The sequence below is a fragment of the Vipera ursinii genome, assembly GCF_947247035.1.
Source record: "Vipera ursinii genome assembly, chromosome: 1".
Taxonomy (NCBI): Eukaryota; Metazoa; Chordata; class Lepidosauria; order Squamata; family Viperidae; genus Vipera; species Vipera ursinii.
The window spans coordinates 111,868,745-111,894,230 of NC_139512.1; the positions used below are offsets into that span (position 1 = coordinate 111,868,745).

The following is a 25,486-nucleotide window of genomic DNA, read 5'->3' on the forward strand; positions in this document are numbered from 1 at the left end:
CTGTCCTCATCACCGCGAGATAAGACCTAATAAAAGATCTTAGCCGCAATCGGTCAGATTCAGATCGGCTGGATCTCCAACAGCTCTCCAGACTCCATCTCCAACGCTTCATCTCCCGTAGCTCCACAGAAAACCATGGAGCCCAACGAGATCTGCGCCGGGTCAGGGGTCGCAAGGGTACAACATGGTCAAGTGCCTCGGTGGTGGCCCTCTCCCAAGCCTCCACCAAGGCATTGGCCGGGCTGTGAGTGAGGGAGATAGGTATAGACCCAAGCGCCGTCTGGAACCATTCTGGATCCATCAGGCGCCTGGGGCGGAACCAACTGGTTGGCTCTGCAGCCCAGCAGTGAGGGGTAGTGTATTGGAAGACCAGCCGCAGGAGGTGATGATCGGACGACGACAGGGGGACAATATTTGGCGAGCCCCCTCCCAGATCATCAAACCACTGCCCAGATAGGAAAACCAGGTCGAGAGTGTGACCCCCTCCATGGGTCAGACTCTGAATTATCTGGGTCAGGTCCATGGCCGTCATGGAGGCCATGAACTCCCGAGCTAACTCTGATGACCCGCCCAGGGATGGAAGGTTGAAATCACCCAGAACCAAAAGTCTGGGGAATTCAACCACCAGCCCTGAAAGGGTGTCGAGAAGCCCGGGCAGGGCTGTTGCAACACAGCTGGGCGCCAGGTATGTCAGCAACAAGCCCAACTGAACCCCAGAGCCAAACCTCAGGAGGAGCAACTCACTCCCACCAATCTGTACGACAGTGGTCTCCCGCGGATATAAGGTCTCCCTTATAACCACCGCCACACCCCCGCCCCTACCCTGAGCCCGAGGCCGGTGTAGCACACAGAAACCAGGAGGGCAAAGATCAGTCAGAGGGACACCTCTCTCTGGGCCCAACCAGGTTTCTGTAATGCATGCCAGATCCGTCCGTTCCTCCTCAATCAAATCTCGGGCGAGGGGAGCTTTGTTCACCACGGATCTGGCATTAAAATACACCAGTCTAAGCTCAGGGACCCAATCTCCCTCACCCCCGGATAAACGGGTAGCAACCGGAGGGTCGGAGCACGCTACCGTTTGAAAACAGCAGGGACGTAATCCCAGACGTTGGTATGGCCCTCTGTGCAACCTCCTGCTGCCATTCCCAATTGTCGTGGGGATAGGAAACCCCACCCCATAGCTGGAAGAACTCGAGGTCCCCAACCCCAAGCCCATCTCACCGGGAACCGTCTCCGGCCTGGACTGACAGCCGGTTGATAAAATACCCTTATCCCTCCCACCTCTATCATTCACCCCCCTCCCTAACCCCCTAAACCAACCGGCTAAAAAACATAGTAGGGGCTTTTTAATTAAGTTCAACCAACAGCCCCTATCTATGCCCAACCACCTCTCAGGGTCCCAACAATTGCGCCCGTCCTCAAAGGAGATGGAATACAAGGCGGTAGGTCGCGCCCAGGAGGCAGGAACTCTCCTGAGGGCATATAAATCCACAGTAGAGTAATGTAAGCGAACCATATGCCAAGGATGTTCGCATTGGGTCGTTTACAGCAGCTAGATGAGTAGAGCAGAAGATGTGAAAAAGATTATTAGTGTTAACAAATCAGGATGGCAAAACAAATCCATTAAACCAAGTCAAGCCAAGCTGGCTCGACTCTCACCCGAGCCAGTTACAGACACAAGAACCATAACAGCTCTCTCACAACCAATGGTACTTAAGTCCGGGCTAAACGTGGTCACAGATTAACCGGGATAGATCCACCTCAACTGATCTCTCACATCAGGGGTGGATTGATGGTTAATTGTCCTGCCCTCTCACCGCAGCCAAATCCCGGGTTGGGATGCACAAAGCTATGCCTGTGTACATGATGTATATGCTATTACCAGATGTAGTGTGGGAAGAGAGGGAACATATTCCTGTACTCATCAAAGCTCCTGTGGCCTTTTGAACTACTTTTGAGGATGGAGGGAAGCACAAGCCAAGGCATCATTTTTATTCTGAAATAAGCTAAACCATATACAGTGAATCCTAAAGGTATAATGTAAATGTTCTTTTAAGACTGAAATTGCTGATAAAATAGAATTGAGAGAATAACATTTTGGTTTTTGTAAACAAATGCTTTTATTTTTTTAAAAAGCAAAAGTATTACTTCGTTATGTCTACCATGTGTGCACCACTGCCCTCTTCTAGATGGAGTTAATGCAAACTTGCAACTTATTTTGCCACTTTTAGAAGACAACAGCCACCAGGAATTTTAATACAGTGATATATTAACATTTATAAAGCCTACATATATGTACATGCGTACACATATGGAGATGCATACGTACCACCCAAAATATTATGGATTATTAATAATAGCTACAATATAAAATATCTAAGCAAAAACCAAAAAACATTCAGTCAATTACATCATACCATTTTTTAAAAAAATCTGAAGACCCAGAGAATTCAGTATGGATGAAACTCATCTACAGTGTAGACAAGGCTATTCTCACATCCTTAAATGATTATTTCTTCATCTCTAGAAGAAGAATATGTTCTTGCTCTAAGGAACTCAGAAGAAGCAGATCTGGGATCCTAAGACCGCCAAGACAAATGAATCAAATTCTGACCATAGCACCACTCTCTTTAAAGTGCATGTCTCCAGCAAGCATCTGTCTTTACTTTTTGCACCACAGGTGAATATTAATAAGGATGATCAGTTAATACAACTCCTATAATACTGTGGATATCCACATTGCTCATGTGCATTGTCCTTGATACTGATTTTTCTGAACTGTTGATTAATGAATCACTAATGTGTAAAGTCACAAGTTGGATCCACTGCACTCTCATTTGTTTGGATTTTTTTAAAAAAAAATTTTTACTCACACTGAGCTCTGGTACTCATGAATCACTGGTTTCTTCACAGGCAGAATAAGCAATTGTAGATACTGCAGAACATTGCTTTTTCACTTTGTACCAAGGTTAAATCAAACTAGCTTAAAAGCATGCCATTTGATCAGCAGGAACTGAAACAGTTCTTGTGTTGAAGGCCTATTCTGAGCAGTTTACAAAAATAAGGCCTTAAGAGACAAAGTAATCCCATCTTTGGATGGAAACATAATGATGATTATTCCAGAGAAATATGTTAAGTGACTTTGAGGGTGGGGGAGTCCTGGAGGGATTATGAGAATAGTTGTATGGCCTTCAATAGCTACTTCAACTTTGTATGGTCCCTTATTGCCAGCTGGATGCTTTGTATCATAGAAGACTAATCCAACTGTGGCCCTCAGGAACCAGAGAAAAGTTAATTGCCCTTGCTTTTATATAGATGAGCTGCAATAGTGCCAGGCACCACATCAACAAGAGGCAGGCAAAACAACAGAACCACTTAAGATCTGATTGTTATCCCTTCCTTTAAAGAATTCATCAAACCTACAACTGTAGATGATATCAGTTACTAAGAATAGCCCAAACCTGCAGCCTTTTGTCCAATGTATACATGAGCTTGAGGACTAGCAACTTCAGCAGCTCTAAAAGTGATTCTTATTAAAGATGGCTACATGGGGCAGATACTTAGATAAGCAGGAGTAGCTTTCCGATCTTTGCATCATCTCAGGGATAGAGATACTAAGACATGGCTCTATGGTATATATTTTATTATATGTTGTACTGGCAAAGACAGTAGCTTTACATTGCTCAAAGCTTGTTCAGCCTTGTAACATAGCCTGGTTGTCTGAAAGCAAGACATTTCCAAGTAGACAGAAAAGGCCAAAGAATCAAATAATTTGTATAGGGCAGTGATGGCAAACCTTTTAGAGACTGAGTGCCAAAACTGCAACCCAAAACCCACTTATATATCATTGGGTGCTGGGTTGGTGTGGCCCATTGGGCGGCAATGGCCCATTGGGTAGGCGTGGCCCATTAGGTAGGCATGGCTGGGGTGGTGACGGCAGACTGGGTGGGACTAAAAAGTTCAATCAATCAATTCCAAGTTGGCGAGAAGTTGAAATTGATTGATTGAACCTTTTTTTTTGCACATGGCTGAGGCCTAAAGCGAAAAGGTTTTATAAAACCCATCTGAAGGCATAGGTCTGGGGTGATGGCATGCGTGCCCACAAAGAGGGCTCTGTGTGCCACCTGTGGAACGCGTGCCATAGGTTTGCCAACATGGGTATAGGGGTTCAGGGGCCTTTGGCACTGTGGCAAGAGAAAGGAAAGGTAACAGGGATGGATAGACTCAACAGTCAGACCTTAAGCCCTGTTGCTACAAAGAAGGAAAAACTGGGAAATATGATTTCTGGAATCACCTCTACCTCAGTACATGGATGGATGCCATGGGAAAATTATGGGAAGTGTTAGTACCGCTTTATAAAGCCTTAGTAAGGTCACACCTAGAATACTGCATCCAGTTTTGATCTCCACATTACAAAAAAAGATATTGAGACTTTGGAAAAAGTGCAAAGAAGAGCAATTAAGATGATTAAAGGCCTGGGGACAAAAACATATGAAGAACGATTGCAGGATTTGGGAATGGCTAGTCTAGAGAAAAGAAGGACTGGGGGGACATGATAGCAGTATTCCTGTATTTGAGAGGTTGCCACAAAGAGGATAGGGTCAACTTATTTTCCAAAGCACCAGAGGGCAAGACGAGGAACAACGGATAGAAACTTACCAAGGAGAGAATCAACCTGGAATTAAGAAGCAATTTCCTAACAGTGAGAACAATTAACCACTGGAACAGCTTGCTACCAGAAGTTGTGGGTGCTTCATCATTGGAAATTTTTAAGAAGAGACTGGACAGCCACTTGTCTGAAATGATATAGAGTCTCCTGTTTGAGCAGGGGGTTGGACTAGAAGACCTCGAAGGTCCCTTCCAGCCCTATTCTGGTTCGGAGCTCATAAACACTCTGACCTGAGAAAGGTTCTAACCACACAATCCAGTCTATTTGGATCTTATAACAGCTTCCTTTTCGTATAGATTTAAGCAAGTTGCTGTCCCTTGCTGCCTGGTTAAGATTTGGGCCCTGAAAGATGGATGTACATACATCCACACAGGTTTTTCAGTGTTGTTCTATGTTGAAAATCTTTCACAGCCTGATACCCTCCGGCTGTATTAAACTACAACTTTTAAAACTCCCACCCAGTCTATTAGTCTACCAAGAAGTCTGTTTGTGTGTCCTGCCTCATGTTGTATTTTCCACACAATGTTTATGTGTACAGAAGGTGGTTTATTGCTTTTGATTATGATGTTAAGTTACTTATTTAACTCTGTGAGGAAAAGAAAGATTTTTTTTTCTTGTTTCATAATGAAAAGTATATGTTAAAGCACAGAGAAGAGTAGCTTTGTTATTGTCCTCTTGCCTTATTTCCCAAAAAGAAGCTCTTGGAAGATAAAAAAAAATCAAAGAAGATAATTATTTATGATTCTCAAAAATAATGCAGGAAGGGGTGTCATATGTAAAATTATGAATAGAAGCTAATAGGTGGACATGATGTTAATGAAAACAAAATCCATTTCAGACACATTAAACCTCAGTGGCTACAATGGCTAAAGAGAGCCAAATAAAAATTAAAATAAAAACCTTTAGTCAATAAATAAAAGACTTCAGTTTCACACAATGCATAGAAAAAAGCTAAGAAGCCCGTAAATCTTTAGTAGGAATGGCTAACATTGCAAATTATCACTTGGTATCCAGAAACTGGCACCCATTCCAAGAAACCTCTGTAATGGCTCAAGCAACCAAATCCAGGCCCTGTTTTTATCCCTTTTGCCTCTGTCTCTTCCAAGGATGGAATTCGCACGTAAGAGTTAATTGAATCAGAACAACTTAATTCTGAATAATTTCCTCTATACATTGCAGAAGTGGGGGGGGGGGAAATGGTGCAGGAGAGAAATATTGTAAATATGGAAACTTTTATTTCATTAAACTTCAAGAAGGATGAATGGGGAGGGCCTCTCTCTAAAGAACGCAGATATAATAGCTGTGGTGTGCAGTCTGGGCTTCCTCCTCAAGCTTACACCACTCCGTTTCTCCCAGCAGCTGCAAAGAGGGAACTTCGGGTTTTTATTATTGAGGAACACAGAGGCTTTTTGATCTGCCATTGCTGCATGCACACTACACACACACACACACACACACACACACACACACACACACACACACACACACACAGACAAAAGGCTGGGAAGGAAATAGAGCAGGAAAAAAGCCCATTTATTCAGTTTTCACCAGGCTTGTACTCCTCTTCATACACTGATATCCAAGTGCAAAGTATACACAAGTCAGGTAAAAAAAACACCCCAAAACAAAACAAAACCCAGGACTCTTTGGAGAGGGTCAGGACTGGGCTTTGGAGTTAAGGCTGTTCCATGAGAAACATTTCCAAAGAAAATTTATATTTGGGAGGGATGCAGAGACACACTGCCCCTTCTCCTTCAGAAGCAGAAATGGCAGCCCACCCTTTCTTCCCCCATCATCGAAACAGCAGACAAATCTCTTTCATAGCCGAATTTCAAGGCAGCAGAAGAAATCTTTCTTTGAAAAAAAATTGCAGTACTATCATACCATCTTCTTAATAATGCCTTCAAAGGGCCTTGTGGCTCCCCCCACCACCACTTCTGGGGCTTAAATTAGGTCACTTCAACAAAGTTGGCTAATTATTTCTTTGGCACTATGCATCCTAATGGGCTCCCTTTTGTTGACAGAATTTATTATCAGTTACTGCCTCTCTTCTTCCTGGCCTCAATTCTTCATGATGTTGCTGTTGCTGTGAAACAAACATTAAAAAAAACACTTGTTGGGATATGGATGTACTTATTACCTGAACTCCTGAATGAAAGCCTGTGTGAAATGGACTCTGACAACTCAAAGAACATATCTGCGAGTCAAAGGCAAACTATTTTCAGGGAAATCCCTTATTCATAGTATGACACTAACTTTGGAAGCAGCAGTGGAAGAAAAATATTTCACAACAGAAGGGAGCACTGGGACCTGTACAGGTATAGACCCTAAGGCAGCCAGTGCTATGAAAAATACCAAATTATTCAGGATGGTGCTGTTGTTAGTTGCGAAGTCGTGTCCGACCCATCACGATCCTATGGACAATGTTCCTCCAAGCCTTCCTGTCCTCTACCATCTTCTGGAGTCCATTTAAGCTCACGCCTACTGCTTCAGTGACTCCATCCAGCCACCTCATTCTCTGTCGTCCCCTTCTTCTATTGCCCTCGATCTTTCCCAGCATTAGGCTCTTCTCCAGTGAGTCCTTCCTTCTCATTAGGTGGCCAAAGTATTTGAGTTTTAGCTTCAGGATCTGGCCTTCCAAAGAGCAGTCAGGGTTGATCTCCTCTAGGACTGACCGGTTTGATCGCCTTGCAGTCCAAGGGACTCGCAGGAGTCTTCTCCAGCACCAGAGTTCAAAGGCCTCAATTCTTTGGCAATCAGCCTTTTTTATGGTCCAACTTTCACTGCCATACATTGCAAATGGGAAGACCATTCAGGATGGTGGTACTTTGCAAAAAAAAATGGTGCAGGTTCCTCTAGATCAGAGGTCCCCAACCTTTGGGCACTAGGGACCAGTTCCGTGGAGAAAGGTTTTTCGATGGACCGGAGAGTGCTGCCTGCATCCCATGGATGGGGCTTTGCTTGTTTGTGCGGTCCATTTGCTGGCATACTGTGGCCCGGTCGTGGTCAGGTGGACCAAGGGTTGGGGACCCCTGTTCTAGATAACCATTTTGCAATGAATCCAGTTTGGAACATCCTCAAAACTGCAATGGTGGTGGAAGGTGGTGGGGCCCAGTCTACCATGATGGGGCAAAAGGCAGCATTCCAGTAAGGAGGAGCTGACCATGGAAAAAGGGACTCAAACCAAGCCTGAAGGGAAAAGGAAAAAAGAGAAATGGTGTGGCAGCAGATCCTGCAGCGATGTCAGCCAGCCCAGCAATCCCTACAGCAGCAAAGTGACCTCTTTCCATAGCTTGCATTGTGGGAGGTTGCACATGGTTATCCAGGAACTCTGCAGTCCATGGCTCCAATCCTCACATACTGTAGCTACAGGGCCCCTGAAGCATCCCACAGGAGCTGCCTTTTTTCTTCCTGTTAACAAGGATGGTGAGGCTGAACACTAATGCTTGGGATCAAGAATTAGAAATTATTTAATTGGTGCAAAATTACAAATCTGGAAAGGAGCAGTGCCTAGTAAGAGCTCTCCAGTTCTGATTTTTATACCAACATACATTTAATGTTTGATAGCGGTTTAAATGATCAGAGGTGTGATTAAATGTCTGTTTCTCCTTCTTAAACTCAATCAACAATGCGTCCTAGGCTTTATTACATTTTGATTTGCAATACTGAATTCTGGAATAATTTTGTCTATTTTTTGCAAGCTTTTCAGGGCATCTTTTGCATCAAGTCCAACTAACAATATTTTTGAATAAATTAGGATAGATGGTGGAAGAAGATTCATTTCATGGTGAGGAGGTTCTCTATTTCTTGAAAAATTTAATAACTAGTATTTTGTTCTTGAATGTGTGGTCTTTCTTGAGGTTCCCTTTGCGCATTGCTTAGTTCCTTAGTTTGTATAAAATGAGAGCCTTTTTGAAGATATTTGCATTTTGTATATAGAATAAATATCTTCTACTTTCATGCAGTTGTGAATCTTTTAAATAAAATCTTCCTTCCTTCCTTCCTTCCTTCCATCCTTCCTTCCTTCCTTCCTTCCTTCCTTCCTTCCTTCCTTCCTTCCTTCCTTCCTTCCTTCCTTCTAAAGCAACTTATATTGACAAATAATGTTAGAATGGAATATATTTTTATACAACAGTGAAGCTAATCCACGGGCATATACCATGCAAAATACTTTAAAATGACGTTATTTCTTGTTATAAATATAACAATAAAATGTTAATGATAAGAAGGCTGGATAAAAGGAAATAACAACGATTGCAGTCAATTATAAAAGAGAAGACTGCCAGCAAAACTAAGCATTACTAGTATTGCTACCTCCTTGGGCAATCTTTTGGCATTGGCAACTTTATCTGTTTTATTTGTTTTGAAAACAGTGGGACCAGCAAAGAAAAAAAATACTGTAAGGATAAATATGACAGTTTTTAAAGCATCACAGATGGTAGAACTTCATAACACTCCTGAACACAGAGAGATGGAGACAAACATGAACAAAGCTGAAAGCATACAAAATGTTAATGATGGATGAAAACTATCCATGTTCCTTTCCTCCTTTTATTACTGCTTCCAATCTCTTAAGAGGAATATAGACTGCTTTCCTAAAAGCACAGTGCATTCTAAATGGTTGTTATGAAACCTGGGTGTGGTCCTACAGCAGCAGGGGTTAGGAAAGTCAGTCTAGCTTGTATTTTCATGCTTCAATTTGGGTTGTGAGTATATTTCCTCAGTGTAGCACTAAAGAGCCTAGACTGAGTTTCCTTTACCATCCTACTCTAGATGATTTTCTACTACACAGTCAGTTCCTGCTGTTTGAACTGCCATCTTTAATAGCTGCAGTCCTATTCCTATAGATGTTGTTCATTTCTAAGGTAAGGCCAGGCAAAATGTGAGGTCTTCAATAGCCAACAGCCAAAAGAAAATGAATCCGTGCCAAGAGATTTGGCAGATGTTGGAAATCCCTAGGAGAGAGAAAATTAATTTTGTAATGAATAAAAAAGCATGAGGCCAGATAATCTGAAAACAGAAGGCTATTATAGGAAGGAACCCAGAAAGGACCAAAATAATCAATTTTAAATTATTTCCTGGAATTTTATCCAGCATAATGGCTTTAAAATTAGCCTTAAATGATCCAGTTACACCTATTTTTCATCTGTTACTTTCCCTTGTGCTGCAATATGTAATCTAATTGGAAAATAAAAAGAAGAGTGTTTTTATATGAATCAAAGTAAGTCGGGAAATGTGTTCGGCAGAATCACAAAATACAGCCTTCTTGAACATATTATCTGTTCAGAAAACGGGTAGGAGATTGCATATTGGAACACTGTCCTGCACAGGAAATTAGCATTTCAGAGGAGAAACAGGCTGGGTGAGAGTGAGACACATTTGTTTACTTCATGCAGGGAGATTTAAAAAAAGAAGTCAAGAATGAATGAATAAAAATTCAATGTCAACATCCCTACAGACTTCTTTAATAGGAGATGATAGAACCCATGGCCTTTAGGGGCTGTTTTAAACATTTCTATAGAACAGTGACTTTTAGATACTGCAACTTGAATAAAAAGTAAAAACAGAGAACTTGCTGAAGGATCACAGAATTTCTCTCCTGAAGGCATCTGGACCTCTTCTGGGACTTCCAGAACTGCTGCTTAGGCTACCTTAATGGAAGAAAGGCTGCTGAGATTTAAATGTCTGTTTGTGCCTTCTTTTCATCCCTGATTACATCAAAGATGGTTGCTAGGGTCACTAAATAGCTTTACGCTTATGATCAGTGTTGTGCTGTGGGTTCTGAAGAGCAGGGAAGACGCCAGGCAGGTGAGCACAGAAGAATCATAGCTTTATTGTAGTGAGACTGTACTGTATTGAGGCTTTGGGGTAACGTTGCACAATATATATAGTCCACATGCTCTGAACAACCAATCAGATTGAACCCATTATTCCCACCACGTTAACTGCTGCCAGGACTGGAGACGTCCTGTCTGGGTTGCTGGAGAACCATTAGTTCTCCAGCAGCACACGTGATTAAACCCCCAAAAGCTTTCCTTCCTCAGAAAAGCCTCTGACCTCAGATCAAGGGGATAAGCTTATGTATGATGTATTTGGAATGCCCTTATGTGTCTGTCTTGGTCTGTGTGGATGGGGAGAAAGAGATGGGGGAGTGGGAGCGGGCGTTCAATTTCTATATATTTCCTCTTGTTGATGAACTCTTATTAAGGTGCTTTCTCATTAATCCTGAGTGTGTGTGTGTGTGTGTGTGTGTGTGTCTGTGTGTGTGTGTGTGTGTGTGTGTGTGTATGTGTGTGTGTAAATTTTTTGGATTGCCAACAAATATGAGCTGTCACTACTGTGACCACTGCCTGTGGATGGCCTATATATATCTGCTACTGAAATACATATATTTAGTGAAACAACATTCCAGATTCTTTGAAAAGCCAATATCATATATAACTTGGCAATTTAATTCAAATATGTATAATTAATTGAGAAATATCTGCATACTTTGGCTTTGGAATATTTGTTCCAGAAAATTTACTATTAGAGATAAACAGGCTTTCAAGAGTTTTGGTTTCTGTTCACAGCTCCGTGGGCAGTCTAGCCAAATATTGTTTCTAAATGAACAATTCATAGTGCTATCAATCAGAAAGATTATGAAGCTAGTCTGATTCTTTTGCAGCAGAAAAATGACTGAAAAAGCACTGGGAAAATGCAGGAACACCATTGGCAAACATGATCTGAACTGAAAACTCTTACAGGCACTGTCCAAGATATTAGATGTAGTATCAGAAAGTCAGCATGCTTAGGCGTACCTCGTTTTAAAGCCATATGCTCCAAAAGTCCCATCCTAACAAGGCAACCAAAATTAAGGACTACAAAAATGGTTAAATCATTAGTAAAATGACAGCAACTATACTTTTTTTGGTTTTATTTTTTTTTCATGCCAACTGCTGCGAGAGACATGCTTCTGCACGTCCTACTATGCCCTTATCTCTAAAGATACGTAATCAACATACTGTTAAATGTTATTGCTCATGTGGGGGACTTAATTAACATTTGTGTCCATGTAACATGGCCAAGTATCATACAAAACTCTTCTTTAGCTTATGTTATGTGTTCTGCATTACTTCTCACCCAACTTTGTCAATATGTTCTCTTCTACATGTAGTCCTCGACTTATGACCATAATTGAGCCCAAAAATTTATGTTGTTAAGTGAGACATTTGTTAAGTGAGCTTTGCCTCATTTTACAACCTTTCTTGCCACAATTGCTAAGTGAATCACTGCAGTTGATAAGTTAGTAACCTGGTTGTTAAGTGAATCCGGCTTCCCCATTGACATTGTAAAAGGTGATCACATGACCTTGGGACACAGCAACGGTCATAAATACGAACCAGTTGCCAAGCATCTGAATTTTGATCACATGATCACGGGGATGCTGCAAAGGTCGTAACTGTGAAAAATGGTCGTAAGTCACTTTTTTCAGTGCCATTAACTTTGAACGGTTACTAAATGAACTGTTGTAAGTTGTCCACAAATTGAGGACAACTTGTATTCTGAGGTGCTGATCCCTTTCACATAATCACCACTATCATCGTCACAAGGGAAGTTATCATCGGCAGGCACAGAATCATTTCCCTCCCTTTCAGATCAAGCTCTTTATGTGCCAATTTGCTTACTATTTCTAGCCAGGGTAAAGAACAATTCTGGTAGAGCCAAAGCTTTATCACAAAGCAATATGCTAACAGGAGCTTTAATGGAGTCCTTGGTGCTCCTCTATACTTAGCTGTTTGCTTACAGACATCCCATTAGTTAGTGAATGAAACGTCTGCAACAGTGGTGGGATTCAAATATGCGAACAACCAGTTCTCTGTGTGGATGCTAGTTCCGGAAATCCATTCTTGGCCTGGGCAACAAAATATTAGCTACCGGTTCTGCCAAAGTGGTGCGAACCGGCTGAATCCCACCACTGGTCCGCAAGCAAACAACCAAGCACAGACAGTACTACAGTTCAACCCTGAACTACAAATATTCTCTTCTACAGGAGTGTTAATATCTTCTCTTAACCAGCCTTATGAGACAGCTTAACAAGGTAGCTCTGCAACTTCAGCAGACAAAAGCCCTGCTAATTTTTCCTTCAGCTATTAAGTGCCAGCTGCCAAGCCCAGTAAATTGCTGCTTAAAAAATAATCCCCCGCAGCCAATAAATAAATAAATAATAATAATTAAAAAAAATCTCCAGTATGTTATAGTCTGGATCTCTTTCATTCACAAAGATATTTCTTAAGGGATGTTGATGTCCCAATTACTTTAACTCCAGTTTTTAAAATTGTCACAGAACTTGACCTCAGCAACCAACCTTCTTCCCCACCCTTTGCAAGAGCCACAAACCATTATTAGAGAAAATTTCCCAGGGGGGGAACATGGAAAATGTTAATATTGGAGGTCAGGAACAAATCTGTACAGATTATTATTATTAATTATTAATCATGCTGGACTACATTAAGTTAAATGCAACAGTCCGAAATATCCTTCTAAACCACTATTAACCAGGACAAAAATCTAGCCAACTGTCTAAGCCAGGTGTCACTGACTTTCAGACAATATATCAATACCTCGGTAAAACCAAGTCATGCTTGTATTTTAGTCCTCACTGACTGTGTAATATTGCAGGGGTCTGTAATTGCATCGGACAGCTTGACAGTAGCGCTAATAACCCCTGCCCTTCTTAACATCCTAGAGAATAAAGTCTTCCTTCAACCACACCGGCTTCACAGAGTACAGTAATACAATTTCTCACTGTTTTCTCATTATTTTTAAAGACATGGTTAGGCTTTTTGTGTGTTCCTTCCAGTCAGTCTTGCCTCCTGACAACTGCCTGGGCAAGTCCCTACATTTTTCTTGGCAAGATTTTTGGAAATGCTTTGCCACTGCCTCCTTCCTAGAGCTGAGACAGAATGAATGGCCCAAAGTCACCCAAATTGCACCAAAGGCAGGACTAGGACCCCTGTCTTCCAGTTTCTTGCCTGGTGCCGTTAACCACGTCATCAAACTGGCTCTCTTATATATTGTACTAAGCCATGAGGTGAGAACCCAGAAACTATGGCTTTTAAAAAATAGTTTATTGGTCACAACAGAAACACACAGGATGCTGATTTCACATATTACTAGAATAAGGTGGTTGGTAAGATTGAATATTCTATAACTGTATATAAATGATATGTACATAAAGTGTATAAAGGTAAAGGTAAAGGTTCCCCCGCACATGCGTGCTAGTCGTTTCCAACTCTAGGGGCCGGTGCTCATCTCCGCTTTAAAGCCAAACAGCTAGACGCCAAAGGCGCACAGAACGCTGTTACCTTCCCACCATAGTGGTCCCTATTTTTCTACTTGCATTTTTACGTGCTTTCGAACTGCTAGGTTGGCAGAAGCTGGAACGAGTAACAGGTGCTCACTCTGCTACGTGGCACTCGGGATTGGACCCGCCAAACTGCTGACCATCTGATCGACAAGCTCAGTGTCCTAACCCACTGAGCCACCGCGTCCCTTACACACAAATTGTATATATGTATATAAAAGACAAAAATGATGTAAGACAAGAAGGATTGTCAGACCGTTAACACCTTGTCCAAAGTTTTAAATAATAAAATTTACAATAAAAAAATAGTTTTATTTCTTAGCATAGAAAATTGATTTGGCCACTGTATCTTGTTCAACAAGCTGTTACCAAAACAAATAATAGTTTATAATGATATATGAACTTAGTCAGTCTGAGGTTGGAAAGTGTCTTTGATTTTTCTTTAGTTGTTTGGGGATAGAGGGAGCTGGAGTATACCATCCCCCTTTTTCGGGGTATTTAGCAATCTTTTTTTCCCCCAGACAATTTTTCGCTAACCCAAAGTGATCCCCTGTGGATTCCGAGTAGTTGATCTAGACACCATTAACATATGTTCCTGTTTAATACTGATATAGTCTTCCTAGTAGTGGCACTGCTGGCTTTCTAACTGATGTCTACATCATGCTCATACCTCAAAACACTTCCTTATAGGTATCCCTCCCCTTCCCCAAGCATACTGGAATCGGGAAGAATCACTTCCCTACAGTATTTTCCTACTATTCTGGCAATCTACTTCCCAAACAAACATTATTAGAAATCTTTATTTTTCAATAAGCAACAAAGAGAAAAAGCCCAAAGCCAGCCACAAATTAAGTTACCATCTGCTCTTCCTCCTGGCTCTCGCTGGAGTCCTCAGCCTTCCTGTGAGGAGAGGGCACATGGGCCCCAGCTGCTTGCTTGCCAGGGCCTGTCTCTTCTCCCAGTCGCTCACCATCTGCAAAAGAAAAAGCAGATGCATTGCAAGCCATGAGAAGACAGCGCACAGAGACAAGGCCTGCACCAACCCTCTCCCTATCTGATGCCAATCTTCCACCTCCAGTGTGAGTGAATACAGGAATTAATCCATTATTGAGCACGCTGCCCATATGATTATTGTCATTTTTATGTATCGCTGTATGTTTTATGTTTTTAATAGCAGAATGCTAGCCACTTGGAATAGCACAGAATACAAATGCCTGCAAATAAATAAATACATATGTTATCCTTTCTGAAATTAGCCTGCAAAAAACAATAAACCCTGCAAAGGTTACAGTGACAACAATCACAAACTAATAGTTGTTCAAAAAGCCCCTGGATGCTTGGGTCACTAACTCTCTCAGGCTACTCTGGATCCTTTCCAGATAGTGAGTTCATAATGCAATAAATGTGCTACTATTCATATTGTATTTGAAATCAAAATGCATTGTCCCTCAAACTAATGCTTTTGTAATGTTGTTCAATACTCCAGCTAGATGTTTTGTTACTGTTAACTTATTCTTTTTTCCTCATTTTGGCTTTTTTCCCCTGTTACAGTTATTTCTCTTTTTTTCCACCCACTGTCCAGGAACTTAAGGCAGCATATACTGGAATGTCACCTCATTTTATCCCCACAATAAATAATCCTGTGAAATAGGCTTGGATTCAGAGAGAATCACTCACCCAAAGTCACCCAATGAGATTTCATGGTAAGTGTGGATCTTTGGATCTCCAACACTTTAAGCACTATATGCCAACTATCTCCCCAGTTTCTTCCAGATTGCTTTCTGTTGTTTAGAATTGAAACTTGAAAGCAAACAGAAAATGAGGCTATACAATTCTTCACTGTAATGCACCATGTTTCTATAAAGTTTTTTCCCCCCCAAGAGCTTTAAAAATTGTTTGAAGAGAATTTACCGGTACTTTCTCTCACCCAACCACTGAATTTTGTCTCTTCCATCTTATAAAAAGAAAAGCAGGACACAATCTCCGGTGACAAAGCTTATAAATTATTGTGTGGGGGAGAAATATTGGGTGATTAGTACTTGAAATAGGTTAGTGTTTGTGCAGTGTTAACAGGAGAAATTTCCTGCAAAGTGATAACCAAATGATGTGGGGTGAACAGGTAGAAAAAAACCTACACTAATCAAATGTTCATATCCAAACAAAAAAATCACTTAAGTTAGTTAGGACTGGTATAAGTATTTCTTTTCAATCAAAATTCCTTGAACTCCAAGAATCCACTGAATCTACTGAAGTACCATTGGACATTTATGGAATTTGCTAGTATCCGCCTCAACATTCCCATGTATTACAGGAGTGTTTACAAAAAATGTTACAGCAACAACAGCTTGTTTACTATTACTTTAAATCATTCATATGCAATGATAACATAAAGAAATGCTTGAATTTGTACTCTGCAAACAGAGTACAGATTTAAATAGCTTCTTTGGACTTCTGGCTAAGATAAAGAGAGCAGACAGATTTAGAACAAGCCACACAACCCTTCTCTGAGGATATTGTTTCATCTTGAATTGGGCCAATTAACATTAATATTCTCAACTTCATTCTCTCATACATTTTCATGTACCCTTTAATACAGGATATGAAACCCTGAAACTAACACAGTTGGTGAGATTACAGACACTGCAATTATCAATGAGAAATTACAATACCATCATCTGTTTCATGTAAACACCTGCTACTTACTTAGAGGTAGCTCAATCTTTGGGACTAGACTTTGCCAGTGCAATAACATATGTACATGATGACAGCATATGTGCTAAATAAACACCCCTTCCTTTATAAACTAATCCTCCACCCTCTAGTTTTATTGATTTATTTTGGCATGTAATGAAGATACCTGTAAAATCTGATGAGTTCTTCCCTTGTACAAAGACTTATTACAGAGGTAAGGAACTAGCGTTGCTTGAAATGCTATTGAATCACAAATTCCCAACAAGCTTATTGTCACAATCATAATTCCAAACAACCTTCCCCACTGTCAGTGGTGAAGAATGTTGGGAGTTGAGAAACAGGAACATCTGGAATATCCTAGATTCTCTGGTTTATTGAAATGCGAGTTAAAAATTATGAAAAGGAAATAGGGCTTATCATTTATTTATTTTATTTATTTGATGTACCACTTTTCTGTGGAAAATAAATGTTCAAGAAAACTTAAATGTCAAACAAAACACACAGAGTTAAAAAAAGCAAGTAAATCAAAACACAGATAATAAAAAAAATTTTTAATTTTAATTCCATTTATATCCCGCCCTTCTCCGAAGACTCAGGGCGGCTTACAAGCTTAGCAGTAGCCTTCATTCTATGTATATGCCTGCTTATTAGGGCTTTCACACACACCCCAAGCGGCATTATTACAAAGTCAGCTTAATTGCCCCCAACAATCTGGGTCCTCATTTTACCTACCTCGGAAGGATGGAAGGCTGAGTCAACCTTGAGCCTGGTGGGATGTGAACCTGCACTAATTGCAGGCAGCTGGTGTTACTTAAGGAGGCATTAGCCCACTGCTCCACCAATGGCCATCAAATAGTTGTGGCAGATAAGAGCTCCATTATAATCTGCCTTGGCTCTCTTCAGTCCTGAGCACCACCCTTGAAAATTACAGTGCAGAAGCTGGAAACAATTCAGAGAAGTATCAAGATGATAAGGAGGTTGGAATCCAAACTTTGGGGAGGGTTGAAGGAGCAGAACTTATAGCTTGCAAAAGAAAAGATGAAGGGGAGTTATGATAACTGCAACTCTTGTTTTCTGTTCAAGCCAAGGCAGAACAAGAAGTAACAAACTGAATTTAAAAAAAAAATGCTGGATATTGGGAGGACTCTCCTGGTGGAAGAACTATTAAGCGGTGGAACGAGCTGCCTAGAACAGGGGTAAACAATTCTGCTTGTGGAAGGTATCCAAATAGGGGTGGGATGACCATCCAGGGAATTCTGGTGCACTGGGCAATAGGTTGGACTAGAACTTACCCATAAGCTTCCTTCCAACTCCAACATTCTGGGATTAGAGGCCTGGTTAAATAGATGTCTTTAAAGATTTTTTTAAATGCAAGACAGTCCAGCTCCAGAAAGAATGCACTTCATAGCCAGAAAGGATTCAGTAGGAGAACCTTACAACAGGATAAAAGAAGTTTCTCAAAGTAGGGACATCTTCAAAAGAGTCTGTTCAACAAGTTCTTCACAGAAGAAACTGTCTCAGACAGACCTATTTGGGCTTAAAATGTTGGCATCAATATTCAGGACAGATTTAATCTTTGAATCCAATTTCTTATTAATCAGGTGTAATGGATTATGGGAATGACTTTGGTAGGCAAGAGGAAGACCTGCAACCCAGACAATACTCTAATACTGATATAAGAATAGCTCAGTCTGCTGGTGGGAGAAAACCATGGGATGCCTAGTTTTTGGAGTCTCAAGAGAGGAGGGGAGAAATACTTTGAGTCTCGCAACATTTCAATATAACATTACCATAAAGATAGTGTTGATACAAAAACATTGATTTAAAACTAGAAACCTCCTTATTAGGGATTATTAATGATAAACTCAGCAAAGCATCTTTTTACTTACTATTGCATATTTTAACTGCAGCAAGATTGACCTACGCCCAAAAATGGAAAAGAAAGGAAACTCCTACTGAAGAAGAAATAAGAAACAAAGTACTATCCTGCGCTGCAATGGACAGGTTAACTCTAAATAAAACTGAAACAGAGTATTATGAAATTTGGAAAAATTTGTACGAATGGTAAGAGATAAGGAGGGACGCTGAGATAACTATCGATTGATTAGTTGATAACGCAAAGACTTCTTACTAGCACCTATATCAGGACACAATTGAAAGATATTTAAGTACAATGTAGACGACCGAAAGATGGTTTACCAGAAAATTTACAGATGTTATATGTATATTTTTTGTCACACTCTGTCTCGTCACGAGTATGTTTTTCTTTTTGTTACATAAGGTAAAGGTAAAGGTTCCCCCGCACATGCGTGCTAGTCGTTTCCGACTCTAGGGGCCGGTGCTCATCTCCGTTTCATAGCCGAAGAGCCAGCGTTTGTCCGAGGACGTCTCTGTGGTCATGTGGCCAGCATGACTAGACGCCAAAGGCGCACGGAACGCTGTTACCTTCCCACCGTAGTGGTCCCTATTTTTCTACTTGCGTTTTTACGTGCTTTCGAACTGCTAGGTGGGCAGAAGCTGGGACGAGTAACAGGCGCTCACTCTGTTACGCAGCACTCGGGATTCAACCCGCCAAACTGCCGACCTTCTGATCGACAAGCTCAGCGTCCTAACCCACTGAGCCACCGCGTCCCTTGTTTTTGTTACATAAGGTAATACTAATAGCAGTGCTGTAGCCAGGGAAGTTGAATCATGTCCACTTTTGTTTTTAAATGTACATTTAATAATTTTTTTTCAATAAAAAAAAATAGTGTTGATGTTCCTGGTTGTGCTTCTTGCGTGGACTACCTCAAAGAGCTAACACCAGCAGCACATCCATCTTTACTCAGCCTATCATGAAACTTAAGCAATATTTTAGAATACTGACACTTGGAGTTTGATAGTGGACAGCAATAGATTAGGGAGATATCAGCAAACTGATAGTGAACCAGTTTAAATCACTAAATGATCATCCCTCTGGTTTCATGTACATGTTGAACAGCATGGAGACAAGATGGGATTATATGGTACAACACCAGTAAATAGCATAAGTATGAAATATCAGTCCTGACAGGAAGAACATGAACTATCAAGCTCAGGACTGAGATTCTGGAGAAAAAGCTTCAGGTATGCAGCCTCAGGAAAAATCACATGAGGGCAATTAAACACAAGCAACATCTGAGCAATTCAAAGAGTCAGAGGAGGATGTAAGACCTTCCAGCTCACACACACAGTGAGTAGAGGGGAGAACAGAATACAGGTCTATTAGACTTCTCACCAAGTAAAGAAGTAAATATTTCTATTTTTGACAGCTGGTTGGGGTCTATAAAAGAATCTACTCTGCCTCTGTTCTCCTTGCTAGAAACAATGTCTGACCTCTAGCTTGTGCATGATATTTGTGTGTGGATTCTGCTTCTTGGATCACTAACTTTTATTTGATCAGGCTCTAAAACCTTGGACTGAACTGACCTTCGCCTTCATTTGTGACCTGGACAATTCTTCAGCATGCTCCCATTTTCAAAGCAAGCCTTGCAGGCAAGCCTCAGTTTGTTTACATCACTTGTTTCACTGAAATATCTTCAGCTCATAACCATCCAAGATTCTGTGTTAATGTATGGCTGAAGCCTGCAGCAGGATAGGTTTGGCCTTCCAGATGTTCTAGAACAATCATCATGCTTCATGATACCAAAAATTGTTCAGCAGCCCAGAAGAACTAGTATATATATTCAATTCAATTCCCAACATAGACAAGCCTATAATGTTGCTCTGTTTTCTATGGATGTGATGGAGGCAAAGAAAGAGATTCATTTCTGTAAGCACTGTGCATTTATTTATTACATTTGTATGCTACCCATCTCAACATTGAACAACTCTGGGTGACTTATTCTTGTTATTCTTGATTCATCCTACAATTTCTTCTGTTCTGTTTTCATATCTGCATCATTCCTCTCAGCTTCTTTATAAACCAAGGCATTAATTTGGTAATAGGGCACTTAAGAATACTAGGCAAGCCCTAAATTTTCAACCTTTTCACCCATTGTACCATTTTTAGGATATGGCAACATGCGAGTACCACCAGTCGCCTAGCAAGATGTCAAAAACTTGATGACCAAAAAAAAAAAAGGGAAAAAGTGATAAAGTACAGGTAGTCCTTGACTTACAACAGTTTGCTTAGTGACTGTTTGAAGCTACAATGTCACTGAAAAAAGTGCCCAAGCCACAGCCGACCAAAACACCTGCCTGCCCGCCCGGTGGCACTCTTCCTCCTGTCCAAGTTTTTCATTGTTGTGAGTATTTCTGTTGAGGATTGGCAGCGGGGGTGGGGTGGGGGGGTGTTTGGTTTTTATTCCCCCCGTCTGCTGGGTGGTTGCAGCAGGTTTTGGTCACTTCACATGACCCTGGGACACTGTGGCCATCATAAATATGAATCAGTTGCCAAGCATCTGAATGTAAATCACAAGACCCTGGAGATGCTGCAACATTCCAGCTGATCGATGCTTCTTCTGGGCTCACAAGCGCCAGGATCAGCACCGAGCTCCAGCTGGAGCCTGGCGCTGATCCTGGCACTTCCACTGAGCCCTGACAGCCCCAAACAAGCACTGATCAGCTGGAAAGAGGCACTGATCCTGGCGCTTCTGCTGAGCCCTGACAGCAACTCCAGCCATCTCTCACTCAGGCTTGTGCGGTGCTGCCACCGGTTCAGCCCATTCCTCCCCTCTGCTACCACTTTTCTAGGATGGGTGCACAACAACTGCCAGGTGCCAATGTACCACAGGTGGTACCCATATCATTGGTTGAAAAGCCCTGGTCTATATATCCTACAGATCAGCTAGATTAATGGCATCTCTGAGAGATGAAAAGGAAACTTTTCAAGCAAATTTAGGAAACCATTTGGCTCCAGATCCAAATGTTAAGTCTCTCATCCATCTTGCAAAAGTTTGTACCAGCCTCTAGTCATCTGTCCATAACCATACAATACTTGCTGGTTTGGGAAGCACAGACTATGAACACATTAGTGCGGCTGCTGCCTAACCCTGTCCAGGCTAGGACAACGAATACTCAAAATTGGCAGTGTATTTGATGGAGCATTTCATCACTCAGAAGGAATCCTCCTCCAACTTTAGTCTAAGAATAAGCTGGCTAGGAGAGCTAGGAAAGATCATAAGTTTTTCCTATCCTGGTATATCAGGCATTTGCTTGCTTATTGATTACTTTTAACTTTGTTTAGTTATAAGGATTCCTGTTATATTGTTTTTGTAAATTGGTTAACTACCCAGAGGTATATATTTAAGATACATGGCCACATAAAATTTTAAAATATATATTCACAGCTTCTGGAGGCAGGTTGTTCCACTGATTAATTCTTCTAACTGTCAGGAAATTTCTCCTTAGTTCTGGGTTGCTTCTCTCTTTGGGTAATTTACATCCATTGCTTCTTGTCCTGCCTTCAGGCGCTTTGGAGAATAGCTTGACTCCCTGTTCTTTGTGGCAACACTTGAGATACTGGAACACTGCTATCATGTCACCCCTTGTCCTTCTCTTTATTAGACTAGACATTCCCAATTCCAGCAGCCGTTCCTTTATATGTTTTAGCCTCCAGTCCCCTGATCATCTTTGTTGCTCTTCTCTGCACTCTTTCTAGAGTCTCAACATCTTTTTTTTACATTGTGGTGACCAAAACTGGATGCAGTATTCCAAGTGTGGCCTTACCAAGGCATTGTAAAGTGGTATTAACACTTCATGTAACCTTGATTCTATCCCTCTGTTAATGCAGCCGAGCACTGTGTTGGCTTTTTTGGCAGCTGCAGCACACTGCTGGCTCATAGTTAAGTGATTGTCCTCCAGGACTCCAAGATCCCTGTCACAGTTGCTACTATTGAGCAAGGTAATACTATACCTGTGCATTTGTTTTTTTCTTGCCTAAATGTAGAACCTTACTGTTTTCACCATTGAATTTCATTTTATTAGATAGCACCCAATGTTCGAGTCTGTCGAGATCCTTCTGTATCTTAAGCCTATCTTCTGGAGTGTTGACTATTCTTGCCAGCTTAATGTCATCTGCAAATTTGATGAGTTCCCCATCTATCCTCTCATCCAAATCATTGATGAAGATGTTGAAGAGCACTGGGGCACGCCACTGTACACTTCCCTCCATGTAGATGCAGTTCCATTGAGGACCACACGCTGAGTACGACCGGTCAGCCAGCGACAAATCCATCTGATGGTGATGCTGTCTAACCCACATTTTTCTATCTTATCAAGTAGTAGGTTGTCAAATGTCTTACTGAAATCCAAATAAATTGTATCCACAGCATTCCTCTGATCCACTAATTTTGTCACCTGTCAAAGAATGCAATAAGATTTGTCTGGCATGATCTGTTTTTGACAAACCCATGTTGGCTTTTGTTAATGACTTTGTTTACCTCTAGGTCAGACATGTCAAACTCACGACATCACATGACGTCGCGCAACGTATTGGGACAGTTTTGCCATTGCCGGCAATGGGGTGGGTGCGGCTTCTGGATGATGCATCCAGCCCGCGGGCCGGCAGTTTGACACCCCTGCTCTAGGTGTTCACTGATTCGTTGCTTGATTATCTTTTCCAAGATCTTCCCAGGTAGTGAGGTCAGGCTGATAGGTCTATAGTTTCCTGGATCCATTTTCCCCCCTTTTTTGAAGATGGGAACTACATTAGCTCTTTTCCAGTCCTCTGGTAGTTCCCTAGTACTCCAGGATCTTTGAAAGTTCCGTGGTTCTGAGATCACATATGCCAGTTCCTTCAGAACCTTGGGGTGTAATCCATCTGGTCTTTTGAACTCATCTAGGGTGGACAGGTGCTCACTTACCATTTTCTTCCCTATCTTGTGTTTCTAATCTGTTTTTTACGGTACTGTTTTTGATAGGTTGGACCGTTTTTTTCCTTTGTGTAAAGACGGATGCAAAAAACGAGTTGAGCAGTTCTGCTTTCTCCCATATATATAAAGTATATATATAAAGTATATATGTGTGTGCGTGTGTGTGTCTACATACACACACAGACACACATATGTATATACTTTTTTTTCTTCATCTTCCAGATTAGTTTCTTATGACTCCTCCCAGGCCTTTCTGAATCAGTGGCGTAATATCAATTCCTGAAACTGGGTCTGAACCCCATAGAATGAGATCTGGCTGCGTACATCTGATGATTTCTAATAAGAGTGAAACCAATCATGTGCCACCTGCTGGTGGTGAATGTAATTGAAAACACCACTCTGGTTCCTTAAAACAGAGCAAAAGAGAAATCCCCTTGTTCCCCAAGAAGAGGTAGAAATCTTGTAAAACCTCGTACAGAGTCGGGGACATAGTGTAACATCTGTATACCTCTGTCCATGATTGCTTAAGGAAATGTGGATAATACAGTGTAAACCCTTCCAATAGAGTCAGCATAATGCTAGATTCCGGGTGCAGAGAGGAAGACAAAGCAAATACATTCTTCAGAGGCTGGTGAGAGCCAACCCCAAAGGGTTGCCCTAGCCCTGGTCTCAATAACCCTCATCTCACAGACAGTTGGGCTTGCCCTGATTTTGGGGAAATGGCAGCGGTTCTGTAAACATCTTCTACTGTTCTTACTGTGATGCTGAGCTGCGTGCCTTGTCTCATCCACCCATTGTTTAATTACACATAACACAGAGTAAGAATTAGGATAAGTCCCAGCCAGTGCATTAATAAGTACTTTCTCAAACACATGGGCAGGTGCTCAGTGACACCATTCAGGTGGTAACACCAAGGAGCTTGGCATTCTTGGGCAACCCCTGGCCTTCCTAACTGCTGCCAGCCAAGGCTTTCTGAAACTGGCCATGCTCTGAATGACTCTTCCTTAAGATTAGGCGTTTCTTTAGTCTTCAAGGAACTCAATTCCGGAATGGGCAAGAAGTACAAATGACTGCAAAACATGAGTACCATGGAGGATTAGCTCTTGCTTGGGAAGAAGTCATTTGCTTGCCAAAATTAAATATTTTTTTTTGTAACATCTAAACAAGGTGCCTCTTTCTTTCCTTCCCTGTGCAGTTACTTTCTCTCTGCAGTGTCACCTCCATCCAATTTGGTTTTCCCCTATTTCCCACCCACCCCCCCTGTTTGCAGCTATCCTTTCTTCCAGTCTATTTTTATCTTTCATTTAGGTGGTTTCTGCTAGAAGGGTGGAGAACAAAAATGTGTTTGTAGTTTTTTCAATGTACATTTTTTTTTAAAAAAAGGCAATTCATTTTAATAAATATATATTTAATCTGCCCTTGCTCTTTTTTACAAAATAGCTTCTGGCAGATTTGTGTGTGTGTGTGTGTGTGTGCGCACACACACACACACGTGCATCTCATGTACAATACAGGCAATCCTTGACTTACAAACACAAATGAGCCCAGAATGTATGTTGCTAAGTGAGAAATTTGTTAAGTGAGTTTTAAAAATGACTTTTCTTGCCCCGTTTGTTAAGTGAATCACTGCAGTTGTTAAGTTAGTAACACAGTTGTTAAGTGAATCTGGCTTTCCCATTGACTTTGCTTGTCAAGAAGGTTGCAAAATGGAATCACATGACCCCGGAACACTGCAACCATCATAAATATGAACCAGTTGTCAAGCATCTGAATGTAGATCATGTGACCATGGGGATGCTGCAACGGTCATAAGTATGAAAAATGGTCATAAGTCACTTTTTCAGTGTCATTGTAACTTCAAATGGTCACTAAATGAACTGTTGTAAGTCAAGGATTACCCGTATGTGCAGACACAGGGAGAGAGAGAAGGCCAGGATTGGTTTCAGC

The 25,486-nt window shown here is 41.4% G+C and overlaps 1 protein-coding gene across 1 annotated transcript in view; it reads right to left on the bottom strand.

The window, feature by feature from the left end:
• B4GALNT4 (beta-1,4-N-acetyl-galactosaminyltransferase 4) overlaps positions 1–25,486 on the bottom strand; it is a gene marked incomplete at both ends in the record, with an annotated part of 237,260 nt that overhangs the window by 92,007 nt on the left and 119,767 nt on the right. The window contains one exon of the mRNA XM_083348960.1: positions 14,873–14,988. Within this exon, the coding sequence (XP_083205086.1) occupies positions 14,873–14,988 (116 nt within the window). The remainder of the gene's footprint in view (positions 1–14,872; positions 14,989–25,486) is intronic.